Below are 14,088 nucleotides of genomic sequence, written 5' to 3' on the forward strand. Positions count from 1 at the left end.
TAACTATGGATTTTCCATTTCTAATTATTCTACTTATTGCACATCAGTTAAGTGCAAAAAAAATCTTATATATATTGCATTTGGTTTCATCTATATCTGTTTATAGACTATACTACTCATATACTTATAGCATCTTCCTGACCTCTGGAGGTGTTACTTAAACCGCACTTAAATAATATCATTAAATCTATATAACTGTTTTTTGGAAACAGATATTTTCTCCATTAAAAAAATGGGAAGTAAATGAAAATTAGAGGTTAATTATTTTGTCTATTTTACTAGAATATATTTTATTTCCAAAGTTTGTGATGTCATATTCAAACTGACTTTATTTGTAAGAAAATGCATATTTTAACCTATTTTAACCCTTTCTCTACTTCTAAAATAGGCAAATACTTCTTAAACATTTATGTATCTTCTGAAATATTTCAGTGTAAGTGAAGTGCCTACATTTTATCACATATTTCTGAATCCCTGTATTGTGAATTATACACATTGCATTATAATAATTATTCATTTATCTGAGCATTTTATATTTATATAATTTGTTCATTCAAGTAATCTTGGAGTTTAACACATTTGAAATGATTTTAAAGAATTCTTATAATTTTTTTCATAATAATCAACAAATATTAACTTACTGAAATTAATTCTAAAGTAAGGGTTGTTGCAACAGTCTAATATTTCCAAATGTAATATTGTCTGTGACAATGATAAAGAGAAGAGCTGTATATACTATCATAACATGCTCAAGCATTATGTTGTGATATTTGCAAGAAGCTAGATTTAATCATAATCTTTACTGAAATCTTAGCAAGGTCTGATACAATCTGTGCTCAGTGCTGAACACAGCTAATAGCTTAGAAACTTTAAATAGGAGCCTACATTCACACTGCTTTGAGTTTACTTTAATCTCAAAGATGAACTTTTTATCATCTGAGGATTGACTCCCCTTGAGAATGGAAATGTATCAAGTGTTTATGCTGTTTGCAAGATGTTTTCAAATAAATAATGCATCCGTCTGCTGAAAACCCCTCACGTATTTCATATCATCTTTTCCTACCCTGTTCCAAGCACTGCACAATCCCCTACAGCCCATTTCTATTCTTCTTTACACTTAAATCCTCCCTGCATATCACTTCATTAAATCAGCTATCAAATCCTATCAATAATGTAATTATAGAGCATATTACATTGAAGCACTTTTTGTAGTTCAATTTGTCACATGAGAAAAACTTCTAGTGAGGTTTGTTGACAAAGTTGGGGGCTGTTAACTCAAGTTTTTCCAATTCGAAATTAGAATACAAGTAAAAGATAAACTCTTTGGTCATACCATACTTTGCCTGATCGTTCACTTCAACAGTATCACATCTCTGGGAAACGCAGTGCCAAAAAAAATGTGATTGATACTGTTATGACTGTTTTATTATGTAGAAAATAGCTGGATGATTACTCTGAAGCCATAGATAAGCAAAGGAAACCTGTGTTATGTCATTTAGCTGAAAAGGTGGAAATCTTTCCTCATTTTTACTGCTGCCTACATGGAATTCAATACCTCTTCTCTGCACCTTTCAAAAAGAAAGCAGAAGAAAAGCATATTACAGAAGAAATTGTAAAGTGTAATAGGAGTATAAATTCACCAGTGTAAAGGGAAAATAAGGTGTAGCTTTCGCTTTGACTCTGACAAAAGTGGCAAAAAAAATGTCCTTTAAAGTATCTTAATAGATAAATTAAAGAAAAGAAATGTATGTTCTAATTAGCAGAGTCCATTTTTTTTTTAATGTGAAGAGAAGTATTTCATACTTGGATGTATATTTCTACATCTATTTCTTTATATTGATCTCTATACCTATCTATATATTTCATTCATTTTGGAAACTCTTATTTCTAACAATTACTAGATTCTGAAGGATTTTTATTAATGCTTTTTGTCAATGTTTCCAGCAAGGAATAAATAATTATTTTTGGAAAATAAGCATGAATCAATCAAAGGGTGAACAACTTTATGTCTAGCACTCTAGTGAGTGCTTTATAATATCTGCACAGAAATCTGTTAACAAGTTAGGATTTATTCCATTTTACAGATAAGGAAATTAAAGATCAGAGAGGTTATGTAATAGTCCCAAATCACAGAACTGGTATGTGGTAGAACAATGATTCTAACTCACCTATTACTCCAAAGTTCATGTTCTTCTATTATACCAGTATGATTTGTTAGATATACATTGTATTCCATTATTACTAAAACAAGTAAAGGGCCTCTGAAATTATTTTTGGTGAACATGGACTAGTCAATAATTTTTTACTATGTGTAAATAAGAATAAAGTCATCATTGATGAGTCTGTGACTGTTTCCTTTCGCTTTTTGAAACTCATCTACCTGTCAAAATACAAATGCGCCCTAAAAAATTAATATCAGTCTTTGTACATGAAATTACAAGAGAAACCCAGAACAATCCTTAAGATGTTGGTCACAAAACAATAATGTGGGTTACTGCAGTTTTCCCTGATGTGATCTCCACCTGATTTTGTTTTTGTCTTTGGCATACAGAATTCTGGCAGTGTATTGAGTACTAGGAAACATCCCAAGGAAACTGTCTTCTACCACAAAGACATTCTCACAGTTTCAGTTTATTCTCTTTGGAAGCTAAAAATATTCTACTCAGTTTGTTTATTTGGTATTATCCTGATTTTAATTATATGCATACATTTCTAAAATAGGCACTTCCATATCAATAACTACATATGTATATATGGTATGTTCTTAATAACCATTGTAGCAAATTTGTGGAAAATGGACTTAAAGATTAAGGAATTTGTTTAAATAAGAGGTAAATGTATTATTCCAAAGAAACTCTATTTGCATACCTATAAAGGAATAGAATATAAATATGAATTAATATGCTTGAGACTTCTATATTACAACCAAATCCCTTAGTTTCATTGACAAGACCAATGTCATGATTTATGAGCTTTAGTTTCAGGTCTTACACTTAAGTCTTTAGTGCATTTTGAGTTGATTTTTGTATATAGTGTAAGGTAGGGCCCAGTTTCATCCTTTCACATATGGATATTCAGTTTCCCAGGACCATTTTTTGAAAAGATTATCCTTTCTCAAATATGAATTTTGGCACCCTTGTTGAAGATCAGCTTACTATATACGTGAATTTATTTCTGGGCTCTCTATTCTGTCCCATTGGTCTATACGTCTATCTTTATGCCAGTATTTTACTGTTGTAATTTCTATAGCTTTCCAATATATTTTGAAATCAGGAAGTATGATGCCTCCAGTTTTGTTCTTCTCCTTCCAGATTGCTTTGGATATTCTGGATCTTTTGTTGTTTTATGTAAATTTTAGGATTTTAAAAAAATTTCCATAAAAAATGCCATTGGGATTTTGATGGGAATAATATTGAATCATAGACTGCTTTGGAAAATATTGACATTTCAACAATATGAAGTTTTCCAATCCATAAACACAGAATATCTTTCCATTTATTTGTGTTTTCTTCAAGTTCTTTCATCAATGTACTATGGCTTTCATTGTACAGGTCTTTCACCTCCTTCATTAAATTTATTCCCAGGTATTTTTACTCTTTTTGATGCTATTATAAATGGGATTATTTTTTAAGTTACCTTTTGAATATTTATTTTTAATGAACAGAGACACAACTGAGTTTTGTATGTAGATTTTATATACTGCAACTTTACTGAATATGTTTAATTCTAACAGTTTTTGCCAACATCTTTAGGATTCTCTCTATATAATAAAATCATGTCATCTACAGAGACAATTTCACTTCTTCCTTTCAGATTTAGTTGCCATTTATTTCTTTTTTTTCCCAATTGCTCTGGCTGGGACTTCCAATGATATGTTCAATAAAAATGATGACCATGGGCATCCCTGTTTTGTTCCTAATATGAGAGAGAAATAATTCAGTTTTTTACATTGAATATGTATAATTGCACTTTTATGAGATTTCTAAATGAGTCAAAATCATAGAGACAGAAAACAGAATGCCAGTTGTCAGGTGATAGTGTGGAGGGAAATGGAAAGTTGTTTGATGAGTTTAAAGTTATAGTTACTAAACAAGTTCTGGCGTTCTATTGTACAACTCAATGTCTATAGTTAACAGCATGGTGCTGTATAGTTGGAAATTTATTAAGAGAGTAGAACTCACCAAAATAGATAACATTAATTCATTTTTAAAAATCTGTAGTTTTTACCTCTTATCCTTGAAAATGTTACATAATTTAAATACATGCATAGCAAATATTTTACATCCAGACTTAAGAAAAAAGCTGCAAATTTTTTACTTGCATTATTTATGATATGATAACTGAAAATTCTATTAATGTAGATGTAGTAAGGACTGCACTGCTCTAGCTTATCAAAATGTCGCTTCAGATTTTAACAGCATGCTATTAACATAGAACAGTGAAAAATTACTCTACATGTGTTATTTTGACCTTTAAGAGCTTAAAGGTGATAAGTAAAATTGAGCAAAAATGTGATTTCAGAAACTGTTGATAATTATTTCAAAACATTGGTATGGATCAGTTATGAATAAAATCATATTAAAACTTCCTCTAAAATTTTCTTCAAATGTACATTCTAGTAGATATTGATTCACTGGTTGATGGAACTGGGGCTAGGTGTTTTAATGTTGTAATTAGGGAACTATACTGAAAAATATGAGTAATATGATGAAAATCAGAATACAGAGTTGAAATTGTAATATCTCACAAACGTTATCACTGAAGAACAAGAAAACTAAAGTATCGAATTGTTTGTAACCTAAAATTAATATTTAACAGAACGTGAACTACAAATTGGTGTTTAGTAGAAATACATAAAAGAAATAGAGTAAATACATTATAGTGGACCTTACCCAGGTCATTAAATCCAGCTTTCTTTTTTTTCTTTTTTCTACCCTAAGAGTTTGCTTGTAATTCTGATTGTTTTAGCCAGACCAAATACAGATAAAGATATACCGGTAGTCAGGATCAGGACAAGATCCTCCTTCTTCACTGCATCCACTCATAACTACATGCACTCATTGATTTAAAAAGGCATAAGAAGGCTCCTGGGACAATGCTTTAACCTTGTTCAAAACTGGGTCCAGAGAAATGGGAATGCCAAACTAGTGGGCCCTTAAAATATCAGAGTCCCTGAGAAAACTTAGATTAGTAGGAGGTTAAGTGGGTTTAATAACTCAGGCTAAGAAGCAAGAATAATCATTCCAAGTACATCCATACCCAACCCTGAAACAGTCATACCGTGGCATGCGTGGACCAGTGGAAGAAAGCGTCTGCGGGTTCTCCTACAGAGAGCTCACTTGATAAATGCTGTAATAGTACTTTGAGTTCTAAGCAATAATCCATCTTAAGCATCCCACCCTAGGCAGCTCTCTTTCACCAAATAATCTTTTTTTTTTAAAGAATGGTACATTTTCCTTATTACTTCATGATACAATCAGGAGATGTACAGCGCCAAGAAGGGTGTTCTGGCACTAAATGGAGAATGACTCATGGAGTGGTGGTGGGGCCGGGCAGGGAGTGTCTCAGCGTGGCAGTGATCACGTGCCTGCTGCAAAGAAGAGCTGCTCTATTACCCCTGGGCCACTGACAGCTATACAGCCGGCAGAAAAGGAAAATACTGATTTATTAAGCCTACAGGATGCCCCTTTGCTCTATTTTGGGACCTCGAATTTCCCACGTTGTTTGGGAGAGAGATTTTGCAAAGGATTTAAATTCTTGCATGAGCAAACGGGAAGACAGGACCTGATTATCTTAAGCACACTTAGAAAGAAATAAAACCATTTTAGTGTTATGTTAAAATTGTCACCAGCTTGTTTTTTAATCCTTAAATCCACTTTAAATATTTCAAAATTCCTATCTTTCCTACATATGAAATTTTTTAAAAGTGCATTGTTCATTTCTGTGTTTTTTGGTGCTTTTGCTTTTTTAAAAAAGCTTAATTGTAAAGTTGAGTACAATGTATGTCTATGTATCTGTGTGTGTGTGATGGTTTCAATACATACAGGTCTTTCTAGCAGAATCTTCCACAAAAAGAGAAGAGATGTCTTCATCCACTCCTGCTTCATTCTTTGCGATACAAGTGTATGCTCCTGTATCTTCATAGCGCACGTTGCTTATATGAACTTCACTGCCATTTGCTGAAAACAGAAGGCAAATGCAACTTGTAAACTACAATTTCTGTTTTGGTACAGTGCTTTCCGATTACACAAACAGTTCTCTTAGCTTGTCCTAATTAAATTGTTTTCCTTCTTACTTCCATGTTTTGGAGGCATGCCAAATTATTCCAAAAGCATTCAAGTGTTTCATAAACTGCACTGTCATTCTATTACAGAAAACATGATGCTCTGTATCAAAGGCACTCACTTTACATATGATATTCATTTCCTATTTCTTACATTGCATAAAAGTATTTCATACTAAGGACTATAATTTCATTCACATGTTTATTTTCAATAATCAGAATCCACTTTGTCCTAAGCTTTACCAAAGTTTTAAATAATACCAGTATGGTTAATTTACAGAACAATGCATATAAAAAGACATTTTCCTAGAGAAATTAAGTAAGTTACATCATGCAAATGTAATAAGATTGCCACATATCAAATACATCATTGAGTTTATATTATATATCTGGAATTATTAGGTAAGTAGAACAGAAAAGTAATAATGAAAAAGATATATCTACAATAAGCAATACTGTAATATGGATATTTATATAGTCAATGTTTAAACAAAGGATTAAGTAAATGATTAATCCAACTTTTAAATCTTGGTAAAATGTTATCTTGAGCTAATCCTTGAATAATGATTTCACATATACTACTCCTTTGTTGTTCCAAATAATACTTAATATCCCAGAGATGAAGAATCTGAGACTCATGGAATGACCTATGCCAGTCGCTCATCTCAAAGGATAAGGACTGGACTCCTATCAGACCCTGAAATTCCATGTTTCAGTGTTTGCTGGGCTCATTTACTTAGGTTTCTCTTTTTCTTTTCTTTCCTGTCTTTTTGCATGTGTCTGTGTGTGCGTGTCCCATGTCATCCACCCACCAGAACACCATGAACCACATACAACATGACTATTTGTGACAAATAGGGGACAGACTCATCAGTGTGGCTATTTGGGAAAAAAAGTTGAAAACCAGTGGGAAAGAACTTAAATGTCACCCCTAGGAGCCAGCGTCTCTTAAGGGACGTGGCTGGGATGTGGATGTGGAGAGGCAGCGACTGCCCAGGGAGGAAAAACCGCTCAAATCGCTAGAACCTCTTTCTCCGTTTACAAAGGTCACTATGCACTTCCATTCCCCTGATCCTTAGGAGAACTGCTACTCCAACACAGAGGTTGGCAATGTTTTTTTGTTTTGTTTTAGTTTTGGTATTAAGCCCAGAGAGTGGGCCATCCAGTCTCTACAGCAACTACTCACCTCCGACATGGCAGCATGAAAGCAGCTATAGACCCTATTTTTAAAAATGAGTGTGGCTTTATTCTAAAAACCAAAACAAAAAAAAAAGCAAAAAAAAATTGCCTTATTTACTAAAATAAGCAGCTTTCCAGACTTGGTGTAGGGGCCTTAGTTCACAGACCCTTACTGTAAGAGTGGAGTGAGCAATGTTTGCAAGTTTGTCTCAGCTTCTTGTTTTACATGAAATGTGGCCATCTACAAAGAACATACTTTTCTTTCAAGATATTCACATATTTGACAACCTAAATTCCCTAGATTTTTTTGAAATGTGAAGTCAATTTAGTCCCTCCTCAAATTCTCTCACCTCAATAGTCCTGTGCGTTCTCCTACCTATATGTCTCACTGTCTTTCCCTCCTTCCCTACATAATCTAGCATTTCTAGAAGTCTTCTGGAGAACTACCAATTCCCTCAGCCATTCATCAACCTGACACATGTCTCACTAACTCCAGCTGACATATCTCTGCACCTGGTGTCCCTGCACCTAGTTTTTTGAGTACATGATGAAGCTATTGCAAAGGCAAATTTAAAATGTAAAATTCCCAGTTTTCAGTTTGCAGGATGTTCAAAGCTACTTGACTTCATTTCATTTGACCTTTACAAATGATGCCTTTCATATCCCGTTCCACTTTTACTTCAAATCCTTCCTCTTTATTTGGTTTTTTTCCATCATAATGCTAACTTCTCACTCTGGGCAAGTGACCTTGTACTTTAAATCATGAAATACATAGATGTAATTAGAAAGTATACCCAAATCATTTTTTAATATATATACATGCCTCAGTTCTCACGGTGTATAACTCAATCTTACAGAATGTTCTATGTCAATTATATTTCAATAAAAGCCTGAAAAAAAAAAAACATAAACCCAAAATGACCTGTTTCTATTTACATCTTTACATTTATTTACTTCTCAAAGGAAATTTTCTTTGTTTTTTCCACAAGGAAAATCTCCCCTCTTTTCTGGTTGATTTCTAGAACTGTTTGATCACCTTTTCTGTTATCTCTATATCTTTCTCTTTATCAAAATTCCCTCAAATTGATAAATTAACTGACAAGAAAGAAATATCTTCATTAGTCCTAACCTTTCCCACCAGCAGATACTAACTGTTCTTTTTCTTCTCAGAATTTGGAAAGAGATTTTTATATTTTTTGCCTCCTTGTCACTTCTGAACCCACTGAAGACTGATTGTTACTAACAGTTTTTCTAAATGTCCCAATGGCAAACTAATCACCTAAGACATGAACACATATTAATGACCTTCCTTCACCTCTCTATGCATCTGATAATGTTGAAATCTTTCCTGTCTTTAGCTCTTTTCTTCTGTGATATCACCTTGTTCCCCTGCCTCTTAGCTGTTTTTCTGTTTCCTTGTGTTATCTTGATTTGCCTGTTAGTAAAATTTTTCTGCTTTTCTAGGATTTTACTTCCTCTCATTAATATATTATCTCACCCATTCACAAAGTTATTCAGTTAGGGCTTAGAATTGGACCTCATGTAGAACCACTAAATAAGCACCTGATGAATAAATGGATAATTAATAACTACAGAATTTGGTAATGTGATCATATATAAAGCAACATGGAATATCGCACTCCTATGCACCCAGACATCTCTTAAGTGGTGCTCCCTTTTCAGCTTTTATTATTCATCATATGCTCTCAAAACTTTATTTTTAAAAATGACAATAGCTAATTAACAAGGCCCCCCCTTCAATGTTGAATGTGCAGTGGAACCAGCTCCCCACATTTGCTCTCCTGTGTATTCCTGAATTCAAAGATATAAAATAGTCATATTAATAGGGTTTACTGCTATTATTAAATGGCCAATAGATGATAAAATCAGAAGCTAATTAATTAGACCTTTCTTCACTTTAATTTCTGTTATTCAGAGCAACCTTCTTCTTAGATTATAGACACCAAGATGCAAACAGTAAATGTAAAAATGTAAATTTGTTGGTTCTACTTATATTAAACATAAAGATTTCCAGGATTCAGATTTTAAAGGTCAAAAATACTTTCATATGTCATTTTTGACTTGCAAAAATGAATATTTAAAAAAAAAGATTCAAAAGATTGATTTAAAAATGCATCCTGAAAAAACATTCACTTTAGTATAGTGACTTATACATTTATAGAAATAATCAAAACATGCAAATATATTCATTTCTAGCAGCATGAATTGAGGGAATATAATGCCATTGACAGATACTCCAGTAAGATTACTTGTCATGTGCTATTATACTTGACAATGGAAATAAGATTTGTACATTTTTTAACTCACTAGTATTATAAACATATATAAGACTGCTTTTGCATTATTATTTATTATTACACCAGTTGTCCTGGTTTTTTACTTACCACATATTTATGATGATTACAATCTGTAAAATAATAGATTAATGATATCTACACATTAGATTATTAGAAAATGTAGAATATTTTAAAAATCAGAATATAATAACTTCATGACTTTAAAACAAGATAAGTATTAAATACATTTAGTAACATTTTGTTTTTCCTCTCTTCATTTGTAAAACATGCTGCAAAACATTCACTAAAGAATTTCTGTATTAACTCCCTTTGTAATACATAATTTAATGTGAGATTTAAACATTTAAATGGTCATATCAGAAATACAGTCTATGAAGAGACCAACTTATGCTGATCTTCTATAATTCATGGGACAAGTATTTAAAAGACACATACTTTAATATTTTACTTATTTTCAAAATAATGATGTAATTAATCATTATGACTAGACTATTATTTAAAACATTAAAAATCTTAAAAGACTATTTCAAATATAATGGCTTAGGTACAACTATATATTTTTTCAGATTCATGACATTGTATTACCAGCAAGGCTCATTTTTAAAATTTTTTCCAAGTAAGGTAAAATATGTTATAAATTTTAGTATAAAATTATGTCATGGTCATTTAAGAGAAAAAATTGTAAGTAAAAAGCACCTTGAAGCGTGAGTTGTTTAGATAGCTTTGGCGTAATATCAATTCCATTCTTCAGCCAGCCAAGCTGAGGGTTTGGTATGCCCTCTGCGTGGCACCTCAGGCTTGCAGTTACCCCAGGTTCCCTGGCCTGACTCTCTGGGTACACCCGGATGACTGGAGGAACTAAAAAAAAAAAAATGGAAAGAGAGTGACCAGTGATCTGTATTCAACATTTGATTTTCCAAAATAAAAATAGTAGTTTTATATTTTAAGATGTTACATATTTCTACAGATCTTAGTTTTCCAATTACATATCTACTAAAACATGCTGGTGTTCTTGGAGGAAGATTATTGTGAGACTGTGCCAGGGGAAAGGAGCTGACTGTGCAATACCTTGTTCCAATAGTTAAGGAAGTCCTCAAAAATTATAGAAACATACCAAAAAATTACAGAAACCAGTTTAAAGGGGCTCTCATATGCCAAAAAAGGAAATGTCTGAGCATCAGAATAATTATCAATTACAAGGAGTGTAAGGAATTAAATAAGACTCCATGAATTTGGTTATATAAATAAAGAAATGAATATGTAAATGGAAGAGAAGGGAAATTTCACCAAGGAAATGCAAGACTTTTATGTTGAACACCACAAAATGTGTTGAAAGAATTTATGGGAAATTGTAAATAAATAAGAAGTCATTTATTTATGGATTCAAAGAATTAATTGGTTAGATAATGAGAACTGGTAGGACTTGTTCATGACAATGCTACAAAATTGATCTACAGATAACATGTAACCCCTATCAAAATTCCATCTGTGTTTTTTGCAGAAATGGAAGGAGTTAATCGTTAGATTAATTAGAATCCTTGTAATAGGGAATCACATGGGGCCCCAAATAGCCAAAACAATCCTGAAGAAGAACAAAATTAGAGTTCTTATATCTCCCAATTATTGAACATACTGCAAAGCTACAGTAAGCAAAACAGTGTGAGACTGACATAAGGAGAAAAGCATAAATCTATGGAATAGAGTCGGGAGTGCAGAAATAAACCTACACATTTATGGTCAATTGATTTTTGACAAGGATGACAAGAAGTAGTCTTTCCAAGAGCTGATGCTGGAACGACCAGATATCCACATATAAAACAATGAACCTGAACCCCTACCTTGTGCCACATGTAAAAATTAACTCAGAATAAAATAAAGATCTAAATGTATGAAGTGAAACAATAAAACTATTGGAAGAAAACACAGGGGTAAATTTTTGACTTTATATTTGATCATGGTTTCTTAGCTATGATCCCGAAGTATAAGGAACAAATGAAAACTAGATAAATTGGACTTAATCAAATTTAAATTTGGGGTGCATCAAAGCACACTATTCATGAAAGTATAAATACAACTTACAGAGTAGGAAAAGATTTGCAAATTGTATCTGATAAGCAACAAGTATCCAGAACACATAATGAACTTTTACAACCAGCAACTAAAGGGCAAACATCTCCTTCTGAGCAGCAAAGAAAAACATCAATAAAGTGAAAAGACAACCTAAGGAATGGGAAAAAATATTGTATAATACACATATCTGATAAGGAGTTAATATCCAAAATGTACAAATAATTTATAAAACACAATAGAAAAAATAACCCAAAGAAAACATGGGCAAAGGACCTGAATAGACAATATCCATGGGAAGATACATAATGGCCAACAGGTACGTAACAGGGTGCTCAAAATCACTGATCATCAGGGAAATGCAAATCAAAACTACAATGAGATATCACTTCATATCTGCTCAGATGTCGGCTACAAAAAAGACAAGTGATAACAAATACTGGTAAGAATGTGGAACAAAGGGAACTCTTGTGCACTGTTGGTGGGAATTTAAACTGGTTCAGTCACTATGGAACACAATATGGAAGTTCCTCAAGAAAATAAAATAGACCTGAAGAAAAGTCAATAAATCCTCCCTTTCTACATAAATAAGCCTTAACTAATAGAGATTCCTTCTGAACTTTAGCCTCAATATTCTCACCAGCAAAAATGTGAGAATATTTTATTTATGTCCCCTGTTTTACTCTGATATGTGTCAAGTCTTTGGGTGTTAGAAAGTAATATCATCAACAGCTTATCAAAAGTGTAAATAATAATACATTCATGGCGGCAATAGAATTCTTGGGCTGCAACCCTTGTACCATGTTGATATAAAGATGAGTCACAGAGAGATTTAATCCCCAGGTCACACAATTTGTTAAAAGTCCAGAGGTACGGCTAAAATCCAGAGGGTTTTGACTCTGAGGCCAAAGCTCTTTACATTTCTTTCTGCCTCTAATCAACCTGGTCAATCTTGGTTTCTAATAGCCATTGCATTTTGCCAATAAGAAAGAGAATCTAATGGGTATTAAAAGCAAGTATATTCCAAATTTGACTGGTCAGGAATTCCTATAGCAAAAATTAAATAGAAAGAAAGAAAAGAAGGGAAGGGAAAAAGGAAGAAAGGATGGACAGACAGACTACCTTATGATCCAGCAATCCCACTTCCAGGCATATATCCGAAAGAAACAAAAGCATTATCTCAAGAGATATCTGCCCTCCCGTGTTCATGGCAGCATTACTCACAATAGCCAAGGAGTGAAAACAACCTAAATGTTCATCAGCAAATTAACAGATAAAGAAAATGTGGCATATATGTGTGACATATATATAAGTAACCTGGAAGGCATTAGGCTAAGTGAAATAAGTTGGACAGAAAAAAAACAAATGCTGTATAGTATCACTTATACATGGAATCTTTTTTTAAAATGTCAGACAAGTAGTGACTCTGTGGCATCGTACTACGCTGATAGGCAGTGACTGCCATGGGGTGTATGTGGAGGCTCTTGATAGTATGGGTGACTGTAGTAACCACAGTGTTGTTCATGTGAATCCTTCATAAGATTGTATATCAATGATACCTTAATTTAAAAAAAGTCAGACTCATAGAAACAGAGAGTAGAAAAGTTGTCGCCAGGGCTGGAAGGTGGGGGAAATAGGGAAAGATTGGTAAAAGGGTATAAAATGGTAATTATATAATAGATAAGGTCTGAAGATCTAATGTGTAACATGGTGATTATAGTTGGTAACACTGCATTGTCTAATTGAAGTTTGCTAAGAGAATAGAAACTAAATGTTCTCACAAGAAAAAACAAACATGTTGACTGCAACTTCAGAAAAGACCTAATACCAGGACCACCTGCTTAAGTGTTAATTTTTATTATCTCATTTTACTGTTACCTCACATCTCTATTTTCCTGTTATTTTTTCATAATATAATAAATGTTTACTGTTTTAAGCCAGTAAGTTTTAGGATAAATTATTATATACTTGTATATATGTACAAGTATATAATATTAGATTATCTAAATACAGTATTAAGATTCCAAATTGCAGTAGATACTTCTATGCGGACATTTTATTTATTTATTTATTTATTTATTTTGCTATCAGTAATGTACGATTACATGAGCAACATTATGGTTGCTAGACTCCCCCCTTTATCAAGTCCCCACCACATACCCCATTACAGTCACTGTCCATCAGCGTAGTAAGATGCTATAGAGTCACTACTTGTCTTCTCTGTTATATTGCCTTCCCCGG

General features: G+C 32.8%; 1 protein-coding gene across 1 annotated transcript in view; it reads right to left on the reverse strand.

Annotated features, from left to right (window-relative positions):
- The window catches only part of FSTL5 (follistatin like 5), an 856,022-nt gene that overhangs the window by 155,229 nt on the left and 686,705 nt on the right, over nucleotides 1–14,088 (reverse strand). Inside the window, exons 9-10 of the mRNA XM_036892294.2 lie at nucleotides 10,477–10,638; nucleotides 6,045–6,179 (exon numbers count right to left, since the gene is read on the reverse strand). Coding sequence (XP_036748189.2) covers nucleotides 6,045–6,179; nucleotides 10,477–10,638 — 297 coding nt within the window. The remainder of the gene's footprint in view (nucleotides 1–6,044; nucleotides 6,180–10,476; nucleotides 10,639–14,088) is intronic.

The sequence above is a fragment of the Manis pentadactyla genome, chromosome 1 (genome assembly GCF_030020395.1).
Source record: "Manis pentadactyla isolate mManPen7 chromosome 1, mManPen7.hap1, whole genome shotgun sequence".
Classification (NCBI taxonomy): domain Eukaryota; kingdom Metazoa; phylum Chordata; class Mammalia; order Pholidota; family Manidae; genus Manis; species Manis pentadactyla.